This window comes from Populus alba, chromosome 5 (assembly GCF_005239225.2).
Source record: "Populus alba chromosome 5, ASM523922v2, whole genome shotgun sequence".
Classification (NCBI taxonomy): Eukaryota; Viridiplantae; Streptophyta; class Magnoliopsida; order Malpighiales; family Salicaceae; genus Populus; species Populus alba.
Window position 1 is genome coordinate 12,869,099 of NC_133288.1, and position 25,081 is coordinate 12,894,179.

General features: G+C 31.9%; 3 protein-coding genes across 10 annotated transcripts; 1 reads left to right on the forward strand and 2 right to left on the reverse strand.

Moving 5' to 3' along the window:
- Positions 1–286: 286 nt before the first annotated feature.
- Positions 287–2,386, reverse strand: LOC118029954 (COMPASS-like H3K4 histone methylase component WDR5A). Its single transcript, XM_035033959.2, has 2 exons — positions 1,597–2,386; positions 287–778 (listed from the first exon to the last, which is right to left on the reverse strand). Exons 1-2 carry the CDS (start codon positions 2,257–2,259, stop codon positions 488–490), a joined length of 954 nt encoding a protein of 317 aa, XP_034889850.1. The 5' UTR covers positions 2,260–2,386; the 3' UTR covers positions 287–487.
- Positions 2,387–9,544: 7,158 nt separating this feature from the next.
- On the reverse strand, positions 9,545–15,977 carry LOC118029963 (uncharacterized). 7 transcript variants are annotated; one of them, XM_073409507.1, is made up of 13 exons: positions 15,728–15,977; positions 15,643–15,693; positions 15,051–15,140; positions 14,726–14,943; positions 12,648–12,765; positions 12,413–12,508; positions 11,869–11,946; positions 11,691–11,793; positions 11,135–11,574; positions 10,878–11,041; positions 10,412–10,498; positions 9,912–10,000; positions 9,545–9,691 (listed from the first exon to the last, which is right to left on the reverse strand). In XM_073409507.1, exons 3-13 carry the CDS (start codon positions 15,069–15,071, stop codon positions 9,669–9,671), a joined length of 1,437 nt encoding a protein of 478 aa, XP_073265608.1. In that variant the 5' UTR covers positions 15,072–15,140; positions 15,643–15,693; positions 15,728–15,977; the 3' UTR covers positions 9,545–9,668. The 7 variants fall into 7 exon arrangements, with proteins under 7 accessions (XP_073265608.1, XP_073265607.1, XP_073265609.1 ...); XM_073409506.1 differs by having other exon boundaries at positions 15,643–15,977; XM_073409508.1 differs by having other exon boundaries at positions 12,470–12,508; positions 15,643–15,976.
- A 2,886-nt stretch (positions 15,978–18,863) lies between these two features.
- On the forward strand, positions 18,864–23,568 carry LOC118030076 (uncharacterized). Of its 2 annotated transcripts, none has more exons than XM_035034095.2 (3): positions 18,864–19,209; positions 19,747–20,353; positions 22,460–23,568. In XM_035034095.2, the coding sequence occupies exons 2-3, from the start codon at positions 19,775–19,777 to the stop codon at positions 23,309–23,311; spliced, it is 1,431 nt and encodes a 476-aa protein (XP_034889986.1). In that variant the 5' UTR covers positions 18,864–19,209; positions 19,747–19,774; the 3' UTR covers positions 23,312–23,568. The 2 variants fall into 2 exon arrangements, with proteins under 2 accessions (XP_034889986.1, XP_034889987.1); XM_035034096.2 differs by having other exon boundaries at positions 19,851–20,353.
- The last annotated feature ends 1,513 nt before the right edge of the window (positions 23,569–25,081 follow it).

The window sequence follows — 25,081 nt, forward strand, 5'->3', positions numbered from 1 at the left end:
GATGTCTATGATGTGTGCATGTCCCTCTCATCAAGTCTTCCATTTTCCTTTGACCTGTCCTACGAACATTCTTTCCTTTCATGTTCCTTGTAGTTAGGCTACCGTCGTCCTTAACCATTAACAGGACGTGCAACCATACCGATAACCACGGGAAATAATCACAGCAATGGTACACAAGCAGTGCATATATTAAGTCAAAAAAAAAAAGGAGAGCTGGTTTTCTTCTCAGTTAAACAGAAGCTACACACTGGTCCAGTTATAAACGTGAAGGGGACAGATGGGAATCAAGGGAGTTATAAATGATCACAGGACTTCCATCAAATTTGTTCCTCAGATACATAAACAGTAGTTAAATGAATCAAAACTACATGCATATCAAAGAGGACAAGTGTCTGGGGAAAAGCAGAAGTATTTCCCTCTTGTAACTCAAGGTCTTCTCCTATGCACAGGCTAAATCAGGTTAAAAAAAAAACTGCTAGCAGAGAAATCATATTTCCTGAGTCCAAATCTTCACGGTCTTGTCATTGCCCAGTGCACCAGATGCAATAATATTTTGGGTGGGATGGCATGCTACTGATATAACTGTATCTGTGTGACCTTCCAATTTCTGCACTATTTTCCTGCTTTGAAGCTCCCACAGGTATACACAACTATCCTCCGAACCACCAACAATGTACTTTCCATTTGTTATGGAAAAGGTGGGCGAAATACAGAATTTTGTATTGACATGCCCAGTGTATGTCTTCAGAAATTTCCCAGTTGAAAAATTCCAAAGCCTCTGCAAGTGTATCATAGCAGATCCAGGTGAGAGACCATCTAGGAAATGAAAAACACCAGATAAAGAAAGACTGGATCCTACAAAAAATAAAACTAAAATGCTTAGTTCTCTAGAACAACAAGCTATCAAATGAACTTTATGTGTGGTAATTATTTGCCCTCGTATATAAAATAATAAATGAACACGAGATATATGTACAAATATAAATTCAAGAACAGGAATACTCAATGAGCTTTGTTAAAAGAACAAAATATCATCATGGAACCCAATTTAATGGGTTATTCTGCAAATTTCCACATAATTATACACAAAACCTCTAGGATCCAGCAGTGATCCCAAGAAGTGAACTGTTAAGACACATGTCCATGAGATACACATCAAAACGGTAAGCAAAAGCAGAAAAAAAGGAGCACCAGTTAACATATAAGCAGATAAAATTCCTTGCCAAAGAACCTAAATGATGCACAGACAACTTCATAACATTAAAATCTCCATTTCATGGGCATAGGTCATGACGTATAACAAGAAAGGAAGGGGAGAAGTTAAGGATGATAATGCTATGTATTATCTGCACATTGTTATTCAAGACAGCAAAATTGCAGCCATAAAAATAATGCTTACAACAATTTCAACTGCATTCCTACGAAAGCATTGAAACCAGGCATAATTTTCCACCATGACAAGTAATTTACACATAAACTACATAAGTTGATCAATATTGAAAACTATTAACCATTACCAACACCAATACATGAAAATAGCATCCTAATAGAACCAACTCAATGACATATAAACTTTACTCTTTAAAATTGACGTACCAAATTGTTATCCAAGGTGCCAACAAGAATGAACTTTCCATTAGGCGAAAACTTGACGAAGGAAACAGGTGGGTTTTCATCATCAATCAAGGTCTTGATACAGTGACCAGTCCCAGCGTCCCAAATTCTACACAATCCATCATAACTACTCGATACAATAAGCGAACCATCTCTATTAAAATCGACAGCTGTGACTGGATCCGAATGGGCAGGCAACACCTTCAAACACTTGCCACTCTTCACATCCCAAATTCTAACAGTCTCATCAAAAGAACCCGAAACAATCATATTCGATTGCGGGTTAAAATTGACGCAAAACACATAATTGGTGTGCCCGTGAAGGGTTTTGATTGTGTGCCCTGTTGTGACGTCCCATAGGCGGAGGGTTTTATCGTCGGAGGCAGAGACAATGAAGCGGGAATCAGAGGAGAAGGCGAGGTCGGAGACGCCTTGTTCGTGCCCGTGGAAGTCATGGAGATGAGTGATTGGAGATGTAGGAGGATTAGAAAGGGAGATGGAATAGGTTTTGAGGGTTTTGTCGGCGGAGGAAGAGCCGAGGAGACGGCCATCGGCGGAGAATTTCACGGATGAGATGGGGGATTTGTGGCCTGTTAGGGTTTGGGTTAGGGTGTAAGGTTTGTAGGATTCGACTGGGGCTGACATTTGCCTTTTCTTTTCAAAGGGTTTATTAGAACTGGAGAGAGAGAGAGAGAGAGAGAGAGAGTCCACAGATGTTCCGTCCTGCTACCTGAGGAAAGCCTTTGTCGGCCTTTATTGATCTCGTAATTGCCCTTTTTTTTTTTTTTTTTTCTTATGATGTTTTACTGATTTATTTTTTATATAAATAAATTAATATTTTAATATATTCTCTTAATCAATTTTATAATAGTTTTGTATCTTCACTCAGTCAGTTAAGGCGTTTGGAGTGATGGGTGTAGATTGTGAGTTTGAATCTTGTTGACAATTGTATTTTCTTTTTATTGAAATACATGGTGTTGTTTATTATTATTATTTTTTAAAAAAGCCTTTAACACTCTAAAAAAATATATTATATTCATTTAGTTTTTAGTTTTTAGTTTTGATATGATTTTCAAATATGATTTTAATTTTTTATTTGAATTTTAATATTTTTTAAATTATTATGTATTTGATATAAAAATAATAATATTAATAATAAATTAATCATGAAAATTCAATTCAAAATTTTTTTCCTTAAATATACAAACTAATAAGTACTAAGTATTAACATTTACGTTAATACAAAACAGTTGATGAAAAAAAAATAGAAAAAAAAAATCACATGATGTCATTAATATATATACACACCAACTGCTAAAATAAATGCTAAATAATTTTTTTTATGAAAAAATTAAATAAATTTAATTAACAAAAACTATAAGGAAAGGCAAATTAACTATTCATCTTCTTATAAGACAATCTTCATTACAATGCCTTATTTTTTTTAACTTAATTTTTTTTTATTTCATTCTTCATTAGATTTATTTATAATTAATTTTATAAATTATTTTAATTAGATTTCTATAGCATTATCCCGGTCTCATGACCTGAATTGCAGGTTTGGCGGATTAAAAATCTAGGTTGACTTAAGGTTTTTTTGTTCTTTTTTTTAACTGATTTTTTTTTAATTTCTTTCTTTAATATTGAGTTAATTAAGAATTAAATTTCATAATTTATCTCAATTTACTTTTTGCGATTATTTCGTTCTCATAACCTCGATCACAGTTTTAGCAGGTTAATCTTGATTAACTAGAATCGTTCTTTTTGTTATGTTTTTCTTAATTGCTTTTTTAAAAAATACAATTTATCCATCAACATGAGTTTGATTTAGAAAGAGACTTCATTATTTATTTTAATTTGTTCTTTATAGGATCATCCTAGTCTTTTGATTTAGATCATGAGTTTGACATGTTAACTTATTTGACTCAGGTTATTTTTTTAGTTCATTTTTGTTAATTGAGTTTTTTTTTTTCAATTTTAGTATTTATCATTAGGTTGATTAAGAATTAAGTTTCATAATTTATTTTTTATAGAGTTACAATAATCCCATGACTTGAATTGTGGATTTGGTTGGTTAACCAAGGTTAATCCAGATTGATTAAATATGTTGTGTTGTTATTTCAATATTTCAAAATATATGCCATAAAAATTTTTTCGAGTCAAACTACATTTTTACTAGTCATTCGAGCTGTTTTTAGATCGGACAAATTAATTGGGTCAATCTCTATGTAATTTAATTGTTTTCTACTAGAAAATACAATAATAATGGCTGAATATTTTTTTATTTACTTTCAAAAAATATTATTCATAATATAACATGTGCCAATGATCTAGTATTTACTATTAGAGATTCATATTTTCAGTGGTGTCCCTCCACTCAATTTTTTCTAATGTAGTCCAGCCATTTACCTTCCATTCCTCAGTTTATTACACTTGCTTGGCCTCGTATGTTAAATAAAGTGAGAATGTGTCATTGGGTGGCTGCATTATTTTTTTGTTAAATATTGTGAAGTGATTTTTACTCCATAATAATAATAATAATATTTATTTCATCAAACTAATTAGGAATAAATTATAAGATTAAGATTTTTCTTGGACTTGATTTCATAAATTTGATTTGAAAGCGTTAAATTACAAATGCAGGAAATTGGAAATAGTAAGGTAATGTGTAGAGAGGGCTTGTGTGTCCATTGCCTTCTTTAAGGAAATTTTTATCATTAAAAGCTAAGCTCTGGTTGGAGTTGTGCTAAACATCTTGTAAGCAAGAGCCTATGGATTTGTGGTAACACGAACTTCTACTCGGTTTGTAATTGCAACACAGCTTTTCTAATGTTTTGATGCTATGAGAAGAGCCCAAAAACAAACATTTGCTGATGTCAAAGTGAAAAAAAACCTATATGCTCCATGTGGGAGCCTACTGTTTTTCCATGTAGAACTACTTAGTTCATCCTCTCAGTATTCCTTTTATGTAAAACAATTAAATCAGATTATCTTCACCACAGCACACTTGGAGCATCTCCAAAGATAAAATTCATTTGAAAGAACTAAATTGTCAATATGGCATCTTGAATAGTCTAATTTAGCTTCTTTTTTTCATGTGATACTCCAATGGAAAAAAGCATTTTAACAAGTCATTTTTGTATTTTACATAGCATGAGAAGAGGGGGGAGGGGGGGAGTTTAAAGAGAAAAAATAGTTAAAATTTTCACTCTATTTTATGATTTTCCTAAATAAATAAAAAAAGATATATAAGAACGACTTTCCATTTTGAATAAAGGGATTTTGCATCTTATATAGATGTCCCCTTCGAGACACAAAATTAATAGATAAAAACCATTCTAATAGTTTTTTTTTACTCTCCATATAGCTCACTTATTAATTTAGCTCTCCAAATCATTATACTACCTCCTAGCTACTTATAATATATTAGAAAATGAGGTTCTATCTTGTTAAATTAATGGAATAAAGAATGAGAAGAAAATGCTCTATGATGCTTTTATTGTTAAAAACATGTTAGAAAGCATCTTAAAATGATAATAATTGATTTGAATGTCAGCTAACTTTGTATGCAAAAGTTAAAAAATTTAAATAGTTAGATGATCCTATTTATATTGATACAGTATTTAAACTACATCTAAACATAGAATTCTAACCCTATATAAGCATTTCATAAAATAAGGTATATTAAATCCTAATACAAACTAAATTTTTCATTTGCAGATAATCACATAAATTACTAAGTTACACCACTTTGTCAGTTTAGCCTGTTAAAGACTTATACTCTATGTAGGATTGAAACTTTTGATCATTAGCTTGAACTCAAACTCGTACAAATAATTACTTTTTTTTTTATTATCGATCATGACTCATTATCATCTAGTTAACTATTTTCTAGTTCTCCTAGTTGACTTGGACTTTTTAAACTTGGTTGATTTTATTGTTCACAATTGATTTCATCCTTTCTTTCATAATTTAAATGTGAACAATTATTGTTTTTTTTTTTTGTCAACACATGAATATTTATTTTTGGTGTAAATGAACTCGTTGATGAGTTGCAAGTTTTGGTATCCAAACTCAAAAAAATAAAGATTAAAGTTTCTAAACCCATGTAAATGGCTACACTTATTATAAAGTTTCTACCAACTTGGCGTAACTATAGAAAGAAACTCATGCATTCAAATGAAGATTAATGTGGATTAACTCTTGAAGCACATTTAAAATGAGAAAGAAACTATTATATATCCATGAGAATATAAGTAATCTTGAGAATGGTAACAAAGTTAATGTTGTTTAAAATAGATCCAAAAGCAAAAACAAGTTTCAAAAGAGAAAGTTTGTTGATTTTGACAAATCTAACAATATCAACAATAATATTGACCCTCTAACAACTTCAAGAAAAAATGAAGTTGTTTTCATTATGGAAAAGAAAGGGCGCATTAAAAAAGATTACAAGTTTACAAGAAGTGCAAGTTCAAAAAAAAACCCCGAGAAAGCAATTATAATGGATAGAGAAAAGGAATAATTTAAGGTCATGGTGATCAAAATGCATATTGGCATGATCTTTAAAATTAACATGGCAACCAACACCATATCGTTTAATTGATGATATCATTTTATTGCTATTGTCCATATTTTCAATAATAAAACTCAATTCAAAAAGTTTGAAGATGCTATAAAAGATCAACATGTTGTGATGGGAAATAATGCTAAGGAAAAGGCTATATGAAAAGAAATCTTGGAGCTTTCTTTCACTTTTGCAAAGAAAATCGACTTTAATTAATGTTTTAATATTCCTAAAATTAAGGAAAATCTTGTATCTACAACGAGGTTATGTCCGAAAGGAATTAAAGTAGTGTTAGAGGCTAAATCGTTGATCTTGTCCAAAATGAGGTGTTTATTGGGAAGAACTATTCTTTTAATGGAATTTCAAGCTTAGTATATTAGTAATAAGAGCAATGTTTATGTTTATATTGTTGAATCTTGTTCATTATAGCATAATCATTTAGCACATGTTTGTTTTAGAACTTTAATGTTTATGTCTACGCAGGGAATGATTTCTTATAATTATGAAACTTATCGATAAGAATCAACAAGCATCACCAAAAGATCAATTAGAGGTGTCAATTGGACCTATTACAAGGTTTACAATTAAAAAGATCAAAGAAGAATTTAATGGGCTAAGTTAAGATGTTTGGGTTAAAAAATTATAAATATACCAGACTAAACATTTGTGTACTGTTTGAGCCATATATGAAGCTATAAATAGAATTCTCCTACTATTCTAGTTGGGAGGAAAACTAGATATCTTAAGATTTCTATCCATATATGGTAGGTTCAATAACTTATTCGAACAAGAGATAACACTATGTTTGAAGTTAGGCTTAAAATCTATCAGCAAATAAGAAAAGTCTAAAAACAACTATTTTCCATATGATTTGTGGATTCATATAAGACAATGATTTAATTACATGTGGAATTCTTATTTTACAATGTTTCTTATTTTCAAGAAGATCAATTATGCAAAAATCCTTATTTTGCAAGAATTTCTTATGCAACAACAATCCTTATTATTTAAGGACATTAGAGGTGGTTTTTGGGCTTATTTTTCATAATTCACAATTTTACACAGATAAGAATAATTTTTTATCTAACTGTTGGATAAGGATAAAAATTTTCCAAACTATTTTAAAGGCCTTGTTTTATATATTGTAAAAATTCTAGAGTTTCTAACTCTTTGAAATTTTTTGGAGTCCTGTTGCGACAATCATCATTTAGAAGACTTTGCTAAGCATAAAAGCTACTATGCAAGAATTTTATTGTTTTCTTAGTTGGTTTCGATGTTTTTTTAAGAACTTTTTTGTTAACTTTCTGACATTGTTTAGAATGATTGACCTAGTATAAATAAAGTTGTATAACTTGTATTTAGGTTTTTTTAGAAGAGATTGAATTATTTCAAAATAATATTTTTTGTGTGGTGAGATCGCTCAAACTTTTGTTCTTCATTAAACTTTTCTTGGACTTATCAAAGATCAACTATTTTTATAAGGTTCTTCCTTTATACTTCCAACTCATGATTCATTATAATCATAGGATGAGGTTGTTTTTCACCCAATAATTTTGATGTATTAGTTTAGGTGACTAATGTGTTAAGTTCTTTATCATAATTTAATTTTAGCTTTCTTGGATTGTTTCTTTCTTACGTATGGGTTCAAGGGTTTTTACCATTTGGGTTTGCATTAGTTGATATAAGAGTAAAACTCTAAAATCAAGTTATATTTATCTATCTAAAATTTTCTATGTTATTTATTTGTTGTTTTTAGTCTTGATTTTTGTGTAAATAATATATATATATATATATATATATATATATAAAAAAGAAACAAAAAAGAAATCACAGAGTGAGTTTTTGCGGCAAACATTAAATTTGCACAAAATTGAATTTAGGATTCTTGAGAAATTTTCAATTCATATAAATTTGAATCTAATTGTTTGATATTGGTTTTGGGTTTCATAAAGTCATTCTTGAATTTCATTTTGTTTTTTTATTTTTTTTCATATTCATCATTGTTTTGTTTTTGTATTTGTTTTTATTTTCATTTCATATTCATTTCAATTTTGTTGTCGTATTCCTTTTTGTTATCATCTCTTTTTCTTTCTTTTTTTACTGTTATGTATCTTGAATTCTATTGGTTAGATGTTGCAAAACTAAAAAAATTTATTGTTTTTTTATTGGTTCCTTAAAGAACTAAAAAGGAAAGCACAAGAGGTAAAAGATGACCATATTACCGTAAAATGCTAAAATTGAGTTAAACACGAGTTGAATGAAATCATTTTTATTGTACACACATGAGAAAGAGTGTGAGGATATAGGTTTTTACTACTAACATAAAATTTTAAATTCTTTTCAAAACACATCATCACCTGTGAAGAAGAGGGAAAGCCTGTTTTTTATGTTACAGGCTATGCAACTGCAATTTCAGAGGAAGGATGTGAGGTTTGGTGAGGTTTTTTTATAGCTTGGGTAAACAAAATGCCTTGATTTCTAATTTGCAAGAGAGACAATCCTAAATAGTATCTAATACAAGGAGGTAAAAGACACTAAGACTCCAGGTGGTGAAGGTTGAAGATAAAAAAAACTTGTAAGAGATTCGTCAAGATGAATAAGGATGAACAACTTATGATGCTTATTGCAGAAAATAAATAAACTCCTTGATGCATTAGTAATAAGGATAAGAAGTTCTGGCTTTTAATGCCTTCATTGTCTTTATACAAATTTGGGAGAGAGCATATTGGTCCTTAGTATGTAATTTTAATCCATGGCCAAAGAATTCATGTGCATGTTCATATTTACGGGAGCAAAAAAATTCTAGCAAGGAATGTGACTTTTTAGAATATATCAACAGGGTTAGCTTACAAGAAAATATTGGTCGAGATGAAAGAATTTGATAAGTTGGTTAAGAGAAGAGAGAGAAAAAAAGGGAATAACAAGCAATTAGAAGTGTATTTTTATTAAAAAAAATTTATCATAATATTGAACTTAAATTGTCATTAAATTTCTTAACTTCAATATATTTTATAATTACAAGTTTTGTAATATAAAATATCTTTAATTTATGATAAATACTCAATTTTAAATATAGATTTGTCTTATAGATATGTTTAGTTGTTAAAATTTAGGATTATGTGAAGAGACAAATAGAAAGTTAGGCTTATAAAAGAAATCCTAGTTGGATTGATACTATTCAAAACCATTCATTTTTAGGTTAAACTAGAGCTATCAACCTCAAATTCATGTTTGGTTTAGCTTGATGGAAAGAGAAAAAGGAGAGAGAAACATAGCTTATAAAGATAAGTTTTTTTTTTTTTTTCTTGTTAATGATAAATTCTCATCAGATTACATTAGTTTCTGTTAGGAATCCAAAGCGACCTCTATCCACCAAAAAAACATTTCACTATTATTAATAAATTACTAACATCATCAAAAATTGAAACATAATTGAAATCAACGAGAACAAGAATCCAAACCAAGGGCTCGACGACTGTCATAAAACAGCTCATCGGTGGCTCAGCTTGCGCTTCTTCGAGGGTGTTTGGGAGTGTGGTAGCTGTTGCTTTTCAAATAGCTTTTCGTGCCAAAAAGCATGCCAATAATGTTTTTTTATTTTTTAAAAATCATTTTTGATATCAGCACATCAAAACGATCCAAAAAGTACAAACCGTATTCAATTTTAGCAAAAAAAAAAAAAAAAAATTCAAAATTTGTCCAAAAGCAGGTTCGACCTCAGCCCCAAACGGGCTCTTCGCCAGCTTTCTCTTCCGTTCTTGTCGCTCTTCTTCTTCTATCAAGCGGAGCTGCTCCTCATCTTCCTCTCGTGCAATTCTGGCACTGTATATCGAAATAACGAAAAGTCGGGTGTGAGTAAGAACATTGTCCCCAAGGAATATGACAAATATGCCACTCCTTGGGACCCGCACAAAAGATGTTCCCTTCCATTTATGACTCCCAATTTTAATGCAGAAAAACAAAACTTCTTAAGCAAAATAACTTTACGATAAGGGATGTTAGAGCAGGCACATCATCAGTATTCTCCTTCGTGGTTTCCTCCCCACTCCCCCAAAAGCATGTATAGGATTGACCCACACATGCTCAATAAAAAAGCACACATGAAAGATCTTGATTAAAACTATACGATGGGAGATGTTAGAAGAACAGAATCAGTAGTCACAATACAGAAAAAAAAATTCGATAACAAATTTCAGTTGACATTCTCATATAAAATTACTTAAGGATTCTAACCTTCTCTTCTCTTCCTTCATGATATCACCAAAATTTGCCTCCATGTTGCTATCATCATCATCGTCATAATAACCATGATGTTTATTTCTGCAGAGAAAACAGCAACCGTTCATAGCAAAGAAATTACCTCAAACCATCTTATCAAGTTCACACAAAAGCATCACCAAAAAACCAGGCACATAAGCTGACCAATCAAATTCAATTTATTACGAATCCAAAACTAAATCAACCAAAACCCTATCTCAGATTGATAGCCTCGAATCATTCTTACCACACTCCTTGACAATCAGAGGGCATGATTCAGTCATATTGACAATAAGAAGCTCTCTTAGTCCAGAGATAACTACTTGAGGAAAAATATGAATTATGCAGAAAGATTATTCAACAAAAATAAAGGCACTTCAACAACTGAAATGAAAGAGAGTATGTCAGAGGGCAGAAGTAGCAGGAGCAGCAGCAGCTTTACCCAATCATTTTTCTGAGCATTTTGAAAGCATCCATGTCATCATCAGAGCACTCATCAGGGAATGGCCTGTCGCACTCATCAGGGAATGGTCTGACAGGCTTGCTATTCAGACGATTATCCGGTAACAATACATGAGATGAAACTTGCTTGACTGGCTTATTTATCTGTTAATATTCCAGGCAGAAAGTACGAGATATAGAAACATTTAACAACGATTATGTTGTCATAACCATTTAAATGTAGAGAATGGCTCAAACCTGAGGTTTTGGAGATGCCAGTGGCTGTTTTGGTATCATTTTAGCCTTGTTGGGTTCTTGTGATCCTTTTCTCTGTTCCCATTGTTGCTTTGGGACAGATGGTTTTGAAGGGAGAGGTTTGTGTACAGCAGGCAGGATTTTCTTAGCACTTGGTGCCAAGGCCTTCTTCTGCATAGTGGAAACAGGTGTCTTTGAAGGCAAGCATTTTGACCCTGCAGGCCGGCCAGGCCCGGCCCCGTTGTTGCTACCTAGCTGCCTTTTGGAGTTCATCAATGTTGCATCAGGTTTATTAGCAGAAGTTGGCTTTTGCAATCCTACTTTAGAATGCATTTGGCCATTCCTGAAAGCTGGCTTCCTTTCTTCATGACTGCCGTGAATATTTCTGCCACTACTGCTAGATGGTTGTTTGCTCTTTTGTTGCACTTGAGCAGATCCCGCCTCTTGAACATCAGCAAAAACCCTGTATAAGTTTCCTCAATAAAAATTGCATGTAACTAATCTAAATAACCAAATTACAAACTAAAGTTGCAAGATCCGGAATTCAGAGCAGAGAAACTTTGACAGGCAGGTTCTTTTGTAGGAGCTGGGAGCTCAGCATCATCTGTTAACAAGAAGGAATAATCTCTTGTATCCTTGAGTTTTTGGACTTTTGATTTTAGCTGCACATTAATTGAAAAACATTTTCAGTGGTCACTCCGAAAAGAAGGAGAAAAGAAAAGAGCTGCTCAGAATACCTCATTTTTTAGTTTTGGTACATGTCTATGTCCTCCATTTTTGGAGCCGGTGGCAGTTGAAGAGGAGCTCCTTTTGTTCTGCAACAGCAAACAAGATTGCAAAGGTAAGATCTCCATCTATAATATATTAGCCACTGTTTGCAGCATCTTCACTCCAACATGGTAACAAGTCAAATTCACAACAGCACTTGCAGTTGCAGATCACTAAAGAAAAGCAGTCTCAAATCAACAAAACCCACAACCAAAAAGCTAAGAGAACAAACCACACAAACCATGACACAAAATTTCAGATTAGATCACACAGATACTATCAAGGTCATGGATTTTCTGTCAAAATATTCATTTCACTCAATACCAAGGTCCATTTCAAGTTGTAAGTTTGCCATTCTTTTCATGAAAAAACTAAGTTAGCCAAATTGACATTCCTAGAAAATTCAAGATGTTACAGTAATTGAACTGGTTCCAAAAATAATAGTATAGTAATATACTAAATTTCTAGTATCAGAGACACCCTTTTCTAATAAAAGCAGTTCCGTATCACTACCTGTGGGGCTAGCACACACCATGAGTAGGGAAAATTATCTATTTGTAAATTGCAAACCTTAGAGCAACCTTGATAAGAATAAGCAAAATCAGGCACCTGAGATTTCACCAATTTTTAATCAGATGTCACAAAGCTCCACAAACATGCATGTAAATAAGAGTGTTATATGAAGATCAAATCTGCATCATGCGCATCTCACAAGATTCAGCAAAACCAAAAGGTTTATGGTACATACAGCATGTTGGGAGTTTGAAACTCTGAGAGCCAAATGTTGGTTTTCTAGTAATGACTTGATTTCTTGAATTACTCTTTGAGCAATAACTGGCTGAGAAGGGCCAAAGAATGAGCCATAACTGCAGAAAAATGAAATCAGTGATGTAAACCAAATCATTAACAAAGATAAGCATGAATAAAGGAAAAATGCAAGCAATTTAACAATCCTACACCTGAGAATAAGTTCAGACTGTTGAGATTAATCTCAGAAGATGAACTTGAATGAAAAGACAAAAAAATAAAAAGATAATTACAAAAAACCTCCTATACTTTGTTCCGTTTTTCATTTTCCATCTAAAGTTTGAGAAATCACAGTTTCCTCCATATTCAACAGGACAAATCAAATTAGAAGAAAGGACATTTTTGTCCTCGTATATAATAAATATAAATCTGCACAATTTTCTCACAAACCTCATTTCTCTCTTCCAAACATGATTTCTCTCTCCATTTTATCTCTCTCTAAAAACACTAGGTATGTTTTATACTAATTATGGAGGTTGTTATCAAAATCATGAAAACCCCCAATTTAATAAATTAGGGTTACTGTTCATCAGGTTGGGTGGTAATCAAATCATGAAGGCTTTGTCCATACTGAGCAAGAAGGAGAAGAAGGCCTGCTCAACCTTTTGGATCGGTGGGAGGGAGGAGCAGATAGTCCATCGTTGAACGAGACTTTATAAATTTTTCAGTAAGAAGGATATGGTGAGATATCAGCAAAGAAGGGAGTTAAGGTAGTGGTATCCGCCTTTGCAGCTGGCAGTCATCGATAGTCGAGCATTGATTGAGATGGTAGATAGCATTTATGCTTTTGATGACAGGATTGCCAATGGTCAAAATCACATGGGCATCAAACCACCTTCTCCTTGGCATCAACTGGTCTCCCTTGGCTCTTCCATAGGCTTGGAGTTGGTTGAATCTGGTTTTTGTTGAATGCTCCAATAGATGAATTTCTTGGAACAAATTTTTACTTGTAGAGGTTTCTTGGTTCTTCTAATTTTTCCCTCTCTAGTAAGGTTTATGCTCCAGATTCCTCATGTGTAATTACACGCTAGATTTCATAATACAAGCAATTGTTTGTTCAAATTTGATCACAATTTCTGGTGTATACAAATGTAATGAGTTGTTCTATGGTAGTTTTGGCTCAAATATTGTTGTTTTGAAATTGTCAAAAAAATATTTATTTGAAGGAAAGATGTTTTATTTTCAATTTTTTTTTCTTTATTTTTAGTCACCAAGGGCACTTTAGCCATTAAAATTATTATAATAGCAAACTTATAAATAATGATTGACTTGTATCTTGGGGCCAAAATACGGGATATAAAGTGTAATGAAGTTGCTAAAGTTTAAGAGGGAAACTGTAATTTCTCAAACCTTAGATGAAAAACGAAAAACAGACCAAAGTATAGGAGGCTTTTTGTAATTATCCTAAAAATATAACTTGAATGATCATACTTAGAGAGAGATGTTCCTAAGGTGAAACCACAACTGAGTGGTTTTAGACCCTGAATGACATATAGTGGGCTACGTCTCTTAGAGAATTTATAAGAAACAAACCATACCATCACCCTAACCATACTCATAAAGGACATGTCTGGCTGATCTTTTGGGACCAAATTCAAAAGATTTATCTTAGAATAGGCTTCAATAGCTTGGCAGTTGATATACTAGTGTGGCAAAGGCAGACCCATTAATAGAGCTTGCCTAAACAATCAACCACTTAAAATCCCCAAACATCATGATCGAGCCACATAAGCAAGAACACAAACCAACTTTGCATCCTTGGATGTGTACAGGAAGGCATTGCCAACGCATGCCTATGATACAGGCATAATTATAAATTGAACTGCGTAATTACAAATCGAACACTATTGTGTTCAAGTGTGTGCGTGCACGTCTATGTTTACCAGAGCTTTTGCATTTACAAAAGGTCAACAACATGTAGTACCAACAATCATCTTTAGATGGAAAAAACAGTGCATTCCATCGTGATAATAAAAAAACAAGTTTGAATGCATAAAGAAAAATAAGTGCGTCACTCACTTATCTGATGGAAGTTTTTTCTTCTTCTCTTGGGATTTAGAAAGAGCAGAACCATGTTCCTTCTGCATTTTCTTTCTAATTTGTTCTTTAATCCGCTTCCTTAATTCAAGATATTCCATTTCCTCTGCAGTGGGTTTTCGTCCTTCCTCTTCATATTCCTCCTCCTCCTCAACTTGCTCTTCACCTTCCTCCTCATATTCATCATAATACTCATCTTCCTGCATGATCACAGCACTAAATAATTAAAAAAAAGGGGGGGGGGGATGCACTTAATAGTATATTTGAAAATTAGAAGTTTGATATTAAACTAGATACAATGGCTTACCTCTCTATCATATCCTCGCATTGCAGTTTATAATCTTTTATAGTGTTCAATAAAGTAACGGACAGTTGCTCTAGTTAAAACCAATGGTTACTGGAAATACACAAGAGTAAAATAGTTAAAATGCTCAATTTTGGAAAAATACAAAAATTAGCAGCTCGAATAGGAACCCAAAATTCCCTCATAACCCATGGCAAGGCAACTTGTTACATTTGTCAAAATTTGCATAGAATCAAAATTCAACAATCTGATTTTAAAATAAAAAAACACTTCAATCAGTTCCATCTCCAAACAAAATTAGACAGACGAATAAAATAAAAAAAACAATTAGACATACATACCCTTTTTTGTCATTTTCATGTGGCTTTTAAACAAAAATCCTGATTTCGCAAAAAAAACAAACTATCATAGCACTATAAAAACAATTGACGATAATTTTATTTTTTTTTGAGAAAAAAACACATGGACTGAGGGAATTGAGTATTATAAACGTCAAAAAGCACATATTAACGCGAGAATCAATGAAATCGGATACAAATTTAAGCAAGAACGAGACAGGTCTTATAAATAAATAAATAAAAACAACTTGAATTACCTCAAACTATCAAGAGGAACAGTTCGAAACCGCGTTATTTCTGATCGGACGAGACCGAGACCGAGACCGAGACCGAGACCGAGACAGACCGAGACAAATCCAATTGCATGGAAAGGATTAAAAGATGTCTGAGAACTATATTTTTCACACAAGCGAGCGAGATAACGAAAGAAGGGGGTCGTGGGCGCAGTTGGTTTCGGGTACAAGGAAATCCAAACGGAAGGTCCCAGAAACAAAGAGAAGACTACCACTAAAATGCGCCGGACATTGTGATGCGCTTCCCATCCCAATTTTACGGTTTTTCTTTCCTCTCGGTCTTGGGGTAAAAAATTTAACTCACCGTCCTCTGGTGGGTTTCTATTCTTGTTTCTTTTTAAGCAACGCGCTTCGGTGCTCAATAAATTTTGATCAGGACCCACCAATAAATAAATAAAATATCTCATCCATTCTTATTAAGTTTTTGAGATATTTTTATTTCATGATTTTCTTTGGCTTTTTTATTTTCAATTAGTTTGTTTTATTTCGTTCACTTGAATGGTAAGTTAACCTGACTTGAATTTTTATAGTATTATTTTTTTATTTAATATTATTTACATTTTATTTTTTAATATTAATAATATTTAGAATTAAAATTTATAATATTTCTCAATTTTTTTATTGAATTATTTTATTTACATGATCTGAATCATAAATTTTACTTGGCTTGTTTAGTTTAAAGATGTTATTTTTTTTAATAGATTTTTTTTTTCAATCTTGTCGTTTTATGTTAGATTTATTTGGAATTGGATTTTAATTTTTTTATATTTGTTTTTTATTGGTTTATCATAGTCTTATGATCTGACTTGTATATTTGGCATTTTCATTTAGAATGGCTCAAATTATTTTTTTAAAAAATTTCTTCCTCATTTAATTCGTTGAAATCATAGTTTCGCCCACTTTTTTTTTTTATAACCGTTAATTTTTTCAGGTTCCATTATTATTTATTTTTTCTAAATTTGTTCATTTAATGTAGTTGTTTGTATTTTTTATTATCCATTTAAATTATAGTAACTTTTTTTGCTCAATCAGGTCTATTCTCTAAGTTGTTTTTTTTATTATTAATTTCTTTAAAAACATGCTTATGTCCCCTTTGTGTTTTTTTTTTTATCAGATAAATTTAAAAAAAATTGGTTTATGACATAGTTAGGACCACAAATCTAGTAAAAAACTAAAAGAGTTTGTGAATTCATTGTATTTGTGATTTTTTTTATTCTTTAATATTTTTTCATTAGTTATTGATTTTTTTTAATTTTATCCTTTTTAATTTTTAGATGAGTGGATGGCTTGGTAATTTGTTTTTTACAAGGTTATCGCAATTTTAAAAAATCTCAATATTGGGTTAGTGTATAATTTTCCAAAAAAAAAATTGATTTTTATGCATAAAAAATTGAAAATATAAGAACCTAATTTGACAATGAGGCAAATATGAAGTATATTTTTGGGGATTTCTTACCTTCAAAATTCTTTCGCTTTTATTTTTGGTCCTTTTAGTTTAAAACTTTTATGTTTTGTCCAAGACTTTATTTTCTTCATAATTTTAGTCCTTAGGTTTAAAAGAGAAAAGAGAAAATCACCCAAAAATTATGAAGGGAGAGAAAGTTACAAGTTGGCCACATTCTAACAACAATAAAAGGTTGATTTTGTTTTCATCAAGTTCCATTTAATAAAAAAAATTTCATTGAAGTGTTTTTTAACCTTTATCTTGCCGAAAAAAGTAAATTGAGATTGAAAAATGGTGTTTTTTTTTTCAAGTTTGATTATGTCTTTTTAGTTAGATTTAAGAGTGTTTTGAGTTGAGCAATTGGTTTATTAAGATTATAATGGCCTTTATTAGGTCTTTTAGGTGAAGATTTATTGAAAAATGGATTTGTAATTAAAAAAGAAGCTATCATAACCCAATTTTTACCCTAAACAATTTCCCAAACAAAAATTTCGAACAAAAATGTCTCTTTCAAAAAAAAAAAAAAACATTTTAAAAAAAATCTTTAAAAGAAATAAAGATTTCATTCTATTATTATTATTATTATCGTGGTCGTCGTTTAACTATTTTCACTCTAATTTATACAAATATGTTTTTAAATAATTATATAATTTGTCACTAGGTTGACATTTAGTGTACCAATTTATTACTTTTTTGTTTTCTTGCACCTTCTCGTCTTCTTCTTTTCTTCCTTTCTTTCCTTGATTTTTTTTTGATTTACGTGGGTGTCCAGGCCAGCTTGCACGCACCACGACTAATCCCACGACTCATTGAACATCCTACAAATCCAGTGAGCATGTAAGGTACCGTGAGGGTGACAGGCGTGCACAGTGAAATTTAAATCCAGGATATATAAAAAATAAATAAATTCTTTCAACCGTTAGGTCAAGACCTCAAGTACATTTTTGCAACTATTATTGATGGTGTTGTAATAGTTTGGCTAGAATTGTTGGACGAAAAAGGGTGGGTTTGTTAGTGGTGTAGCTATGGCTATAAGGCCCTGATTTTTAGTGATTGAAAAGTTGTCCAATAATATGTCATCTGCCACAACAAATAACTTGTCAATCATTTAAAAAAGATTTGAAGCAAGTCCTTGGAAAAAAAACCTTACTAGACGTGCCTCAGTTTTTTTATTATTGGCTAGGCACGGGGCTAGCATTTTTTATTGATTTTTTCTACTTAGATAATAATTAATATCTTTAAATGTTTATTAATTTCATAATGCTTTGAAGTTATTATAACTTGTTTATATTTTCTCTTAATTAAGTTGTATTTATATGATATATTTATATAAAAAAAATTTATTATTAACAATCAGAATTAATCTCTAAAATAAAATTAAAATCATATAAAAAAAATTGATATAAAATATTTATATTTGCATATATCTTTTGTTTTTATTAAAAAAATTAGCTTTTCACTTTAATATTTAACTAGCATGAATAATTTTTTTTTAATTTATCAATTCATATTTTTTTAATTTATTTTATTAAATATAAATAATACTTTTTTATTTTTCATTTACAGAAGATTTTATAATTTTTTAAATATATTTATAATGCAAACGCTTCTCTCTCTTATTTTATAAATTAATTTGAAATAAAAATAAAAGGATAGATTTTGAGAAAGATAACGATTAAAGTCAAAGGACGCGGACTCATCGTTAGATTCATTTATTATTATTACAGCAGTCTAGTAACACATCATCTTCCAGATAAATCGTATTAAGAAATCAAAATCTCCCAACAAACACTGCTGAAAACAGACAGAGAGAGAGAGAGAGCGCTACCATAGCATCTTTGGTCTCGAGTCACCATCAATATCATCAACAACCACCACCTCTTCTTCAGATCCAAATACAACAAAAAGCCAACTACCCAACTTCTCTTTTCTTGTTTCTGTGAAGTTAGATGATTTATTCATATTGGCTGATACGGTAGAAGGGCATGGATTGCTTGGTCTGTTAATCTAGTTTCTTGTTGCTGCCACCTCGATAGTGAAACCCATGTCTAGAATTTCTCTTCAACTCATAGTTCGTTATTTGTCAGGTAAGTTATTTGACTTTGGTCTTTAATTATTTCTTGGTTTGCCTGCACGTTTTTATGATCCTTTTTGCATTTTCCCCTTTTATTATATCTTTGCTTTTATTTATTTATTTTTTTGGGATACTGTGTTTTTTGGCTTTTGCAATATGGGGTTTTGTGCTGATTGCTGTATTGAACAGTCGGGAAATTGCCATGTGGGTGAAGTTCTTCTAGTTTTGCTACTATTTCTGTTAGCGGTCGTTCTAACTGGATAACGATCCTCATGATTGTGAATCTGGGAAGGTCTGCCCTTTATAGTAAATAGGCTGGCTATTGGTAATTGAAATTGGAAGGTAAAGAAACCAATGTACAAATTGTAAAATGAGTGTATTGGACTATATCTACACTTGATTTCAGTCAATTCAGTTAACTCCATCTTTAAAAGTTCTAATCTTGTCTGGATTTGCTCTTTACTTTGCATGAACTCAATAGTTTTCTTTAACAAATATAGATTAGATTTTTTGTGACTTATTTTTGGCCGGGTTTATTGGATATCCGTAGGTTGCATTTTGTTAATTGCTGCATTATCATGGAGTTAAAAAGAGGAGAGAAAATGACAATGAGGAACAAATACAGGAAACCAACCACTTTCCATTGCAATGCAGGGAGCAGATGTTCACCATCAGTTGTTGTATGGAGCTTGGTGGGATTTCTGGTGTCCCTTCACTTGTACTCCCTTGTTAGCCATAATGGTGGAAAAGTTGGAGATGTCCAATTTCATACCAGTCATCACACTCTTTTCCGTGAACTTGAAGAGGTGGAAGAGGAGAATATCCAAATACCTCCACCGAAAGGAAAAAGGTCCCCACGTGCTGCAAAGCGAAGGCCTAAGAGGCTGACCACACTTATTGATGAATTTCTTGATGAGAATTCCCAACTTAGGCATGTGTTCTTTCCTGATATGAAAACTGCTATAGATCCAATGAATGATTCTGGGAATGACAGTTTCAACTATTATCCTGGAAGAATTTGGTTGGATACTGAGGGAAATCCAATTCAAGCTCATGGAGGGGGAATTCTATATGATGAAAGCTCAAGGACTTATTATTGGTACGGAGAATATAAAGATGGACCAACCTACCATGCTCACAAAAAAGGAGCAGCTCGGGTAAGTTAGCTATTCACACTATCATGCTTCTAAATTTTAGATTGGTTTCTCTAGCAGTGCTGATTTCTCTTTGGAACTTTTGCATATGGTTCACATGCCCAGCCAGAATTATTCTTGGTTGTGCTGGGATGCCCCTGGTATTTTTTATTTTTTTCCATTCATCAAGCTTGAAATTGGGGAGAAATTTCGTTACCGCATGATTTCATTATCAAATGTTATACATGGAATCTGTTGTCATACTGAATTAGTCTCAACTTTGATGGCCACTTATAGGAGACCTAGGTTCAATTGGAGCCAATGGTTTATTTAGGAGTAGTGATATGTTATTAGTTTGATGTACAAGATCAGTATGATTTTTCTGTAAAGATTTTGGCTTTTCAAATCTGGTTCTTATGCTTTTATTTTTCTTTCTTTTGTGAGTTTTAGAGTTCATGTGCTTGGCAAGTTTTAAAACCAATAAAATGATTTTGGTCTCCTATCATCCAAGTTGGAGTGATTGTATAGCTTCAAGAAATTATATGCGGCCTAATAGCCCCTATAAGTCTGAGTGCAATACTGAAGTTAATATTACTATATGGGAATGCATTGTAGTCAGACTGTTATAGAGTGATGGTGGCAGTGCTTGATCATCCAATATGCAGTGATATTAATGATCGTGTTCAAGAATGCATGTCCATTTTGAAGCTTGTGTCTGTTAATAATATCCATGTTGATTGAAATGTGAATTATTTGGTCACCATATTTTAAACTATCTTCTTTAAGCTATTCTAACCCTTGAAAGCAAGCAGTACTTAATTTCATCATTCCTTGTATCCATAATGTTCTGAAACCCACTGACAGGAGATTGTGCAGTTTTCTAACCCATAATATGTAGGATGCCTCAGTTTATCTGTTCCCACCTTATCTTAACTAAGGTGGAAAATATGTACATTTTGCTTCTTAGACATGTTTACTTATGCATTATGTTGATTTCTTGGCTCAGAGTAACTGTCCTTTAATAATCCTAAACTGAAGCCTGTGAAAATCATTTCAAAGACTATTTTCCAAATCAAGATGTGATAACTGGTGGACATGTACTGTTGAGGTAACCAAACTTCAAATGGGCAATTATAAATACTTTACTGAGATGTTTTTAATGGGATGGAAGTGACATGGAAGGATTTAAAATTTCTTGTTATTGAGGGGGGTTGGAATATGATTGTGCAGAATGGTGCAAAAGTATCCATATAACTGACCCCAAGTAGTTTAGGATTGAGGCTTTGTTTTTGTCATGGTTTAATTGTCTTCCCCTCCCTCTATCCATAAGCAAGCATTTTCATATTGTTCAGCTCTCAACATTCTCTACTTATCATTAATATTCTTGAATTGTAAAAAGGTTGTTTTGATTTTTTTTTCATCACATAGTACAAGGGTTATCATACAGCACTGCTGTACATTTAAACATTGTTATGAGATGTACAAAAGCCGGGAAAGCTAGTCCTATTTATGCTTCTAGTTTAAAAATGTCTTGTAAAATACTTGCAGTGTCTTAATTTCTAATTCTTATGGAAGTGCTTATGCATGAAATGTTTTTTTTTTTATTAAAAGATTCCCTTAAATTATCATATGTACAGGAAATTTGATATAGAAACTTCAAATATTTCTTGTAACAAATAAAACCTGTCATGTTGTCCATCTCCTTGTACTTTTATTTATGTTTGTTAGAGAGTTAATATAAAACCATCCTTAGAGCCTCATCCAATAGCTTGAGTTTTTGGGTAGATGGTTTTGTTTAACATAGTATTAAAGCTTTAATGAACACATGGTCATGAGATCGAATCTTATGACTTCATTCTCAAATTAAATTAAAAATTAAGTATAAGATAGTGGTAGATTTGTCCAAGTTTCAAGCTCAATGAAATTTTACTTGATGGTGTGTTAGAGAGAATATAAAATCGTTTTTTAAGCCACATTTAATAACTTGAGCTTTTGGTTTAAGATAGGTCTTTGATATTGTTCATGTTTTAATAATATGTTTTATGTTTCCACTTGCCTATGATGTAATTTATGCTTCAGTTACCGAGCACATGTAACTCACAGGGGGTCTTTCTATGCACTTTTGTTCAGGTGGATATCATAGGAGTTGGTTGCTATTCCTCCAAGGACCTCTGGGCATGGAAAAATGAGGGCATCGTACTGGAAGCAGAAGAGGCAAATGAAACCTTTGACCTCCATAAATCCAATGTGCTTGAGAGGCCAAAAGTGATTTACAATGAGAAAACAGGAAAGTATGTAATGTGGATGCATATTGATGATGCCAACTACACCAAAGCCGCTGTTGGCATTGCTATTAGCGATTATCCAACCGGTCCATTCAACTACCTTCACAGCAAACAGCCCCATGGATTTGACAGCAGGGATATGACAATCTTCAAGGATGATGATGGTGTAGCATATATCATATATTCCTCTGAGGACAATAGCGAGCTTCACATCGGACCACTTACAGAAGATTATCTTGATGTTACACATGTTGTGCGAAGAATTTTAATTGGACAGCACAGGGAAGCCCCGGCTCTATTCAAGTATCAGGGGACTTACTACATGATCACTTCTGGTTGCACTGGCTGGGCACCAAATGAGGCCCTAGCCCATGCAGCAGAGTCAATCATGGGACCATGGGAAACTATGGGAAACCCATGCGTTGGAGGGAACAAGATGTTTCGACAGACTACATTTTTTGCACAAGGTACATATGTATTTCCTTTGACAGGTCTTCCAGGTTCATTTATTTTTATAGCAGATCGCTGGAACCCAGCAGACTTGAGGGACTCGAGGTATGTGTGGTTACCTCTGATAGTTGGAGGGCCTGCGGATCGACCACTGGATTATGATTTCGGATTCCCAGTCTGGTCAAGGGTATCGATTTACTGGCATAGAAAGTGGAGACTTCCTTCGGGGAGGAGAGGGCTGAAATGACAAGTTTATTTGATATCAAGCCTTCAGTGTATCATACGTGATTCCTCTTTTGCGTATTCTTTCACTTGTCTGCCTGTAATTACAAAGCTTGTGCGTTGATTTAATACATATCTTTGTTTAGGCACTGTTAATATTAGCTTTTAGGAGGAATGGGTGGATGCTTGCCTATATAAACCATTCATGAGATGCAAATTTTGCTAATAACATTGCAATTGTACCAATTGTCCCAGCTTCATTGGATTTTTTTTTTAATCTCACAGTAAGTTTAAAAGTTTTGGTTGAATACTATAATTTTTTTTTAAAATGGTGAAATTGTATATTTTTATCTTAGCTTTTTAGAATCGTAATATTTACTAAATATTTTTATTTTTAAATAAGATAATTGTTGTGCTTTAAAATAATGATATTTAAATATGTTCTGTTGATAAAATATAGCAACTTAACATTTAGTGTTATTGTTAATCTTGAATCAATTGGTTTGCTGGTTATTTTAGTAATATGAACTGGTTAATCATTTCATACAAAACCTTTAATTTTATAGATTTAGTGCTTTCATCTTTAGCACATCAAGAGAGATAATGTGGTGTTGGCTGCTCCTTTGTTCTTCAAACACCTTAGTTTCTTTTTGGAAAGTGAATTCCGGATATTTTCCGATGAGTGTAATGGAAAATAAGCTGGAAAACACTTTCCAGTGTTTGGTTATGTCATGGAAAATGAGCTGGAAAATAACTTATTAACATTTTATTTTTCTCAAGTTTATTAAAATAAAAAAACAAATCTTACAAATTAAAAAGTTGAATGAGAATGAAATTGAAAAAAAAATATAATTTCATAAATTATCTCAAATAAAATAAATAATAATCAAAATAATAGAGATCAAATCTAAAAAATTAAAAAAATAAAAGATGAATAAATTAAAATAATAATAATCAACATTTCATAAATTATTTCAAATAAAATAAGTAACAATTGAGGACCAAATCTGATAGATTTTTCAATAAAAAAAATGATAAGAAAAAAGCAAATAACAATTATAAAAATAAGGACCAAAATTAATATAAAAATAAAATTTTAAGAGATGAAATTGAAAATAAATATTAAAAACAAAATATATAGAGATCAAAAGTTTGAGGATCAAATTTGATATAATCAGCAAATAATGACATTTCTAAATTTTTCACAACTTTGTTTTCCCCCAAATTTTTTAGGAAAAACACTTTCCTGAAAACCAAGCCAAATTTTCCTTTTACTGGAAAATTGACCAACTTTTCTAATGGCAAACATACACAAGAAAGTTTGGAAAGTGATTTCCCGGAAACCACTTTCCGGAAAACAAACACAGCTAAAGGGAAAACATTTTCCTGAAAACCAAACCAAATTTTTCATTGACTAAAATTGTCTGAAAGTATTTTCCGTTGATCGGAAAGTGTTTTCCGTTGACTAGAAAGTGTTTTCCGTTGACCGAAAAGTATTTTCCATTGACCAACTTTCCTAATGACAAACAAACACAGGAAAGTTTGGAAACTGGTTTCCGGAAACCAGTTTCCAAGTAAACAAACGAGGCCCTAGTAGGATGAGTTTGAGTTTTTAGTGATTATTAGCTATTTGAATCGTATTTTATAGCTGTTTACATAATTTTTCTGGTAAACAATTTAAATATATAATTTTTTTAATGTGTTTTTTATAAATAATAATAATAATAAATCGAAAAGCTTATATGTATGCATTAATTAAATAAATTTAAAAATATTTTGTGCCAATAAATGAAAA

Excerpts from the sequence above, each read along its gene's own strand:
- LOC118029954 (XM_035033959.2), bottom strand. The coding sequence starts at position 2,259 with ATGTCAGCCCCAGTCGAATCCTACAAACCTTACACCCTAACCCAAACC. Across the intron at positions 779-1,596 it reads GCACCTTGGATAACAATTTG|AGGCTTTGGAATTTTTCAAC; the intron begins GTACGTCAATTT and ends ATACACTTGCAG.
- LOC118029963 (XM_073409507.1), bottom strand. The coding sequence starts at position 15,071 with ATGCGAGGATATGATAGAGAG. Across the intron at positions 11,947-12,412 it reads GGTGTGTGCTAGCCCCACAG|AACAAAAGGAGCTCCTCTTC; the intron begins GTAGTGATACGG and ends TTGCTGTTGCAG. Across the intron at positions 10,001-10,411 it reads ATGAAGGAAGAGAAGAGAAG|TGCCAGAATTGCACGAGAGG; the intron begins GTTAGAATCCTT and ends TTCGATATACAG.
- LOC118030076 (XM_035034095.2), top strand. The coding sequence starts at position 19,775 with ATGGAGTTAAAAAGAGGAGAGAAAATGACAATGAGGAACAAATACAGG. Across the intron at positions 20,354-22,459 it reads ACAAAAAAGGAGCAGCTCGG|GTGGATATCATAGGAGTTGG; the intron begins GTAAGTTAGCTA and ends ACTTTTGTTCAG.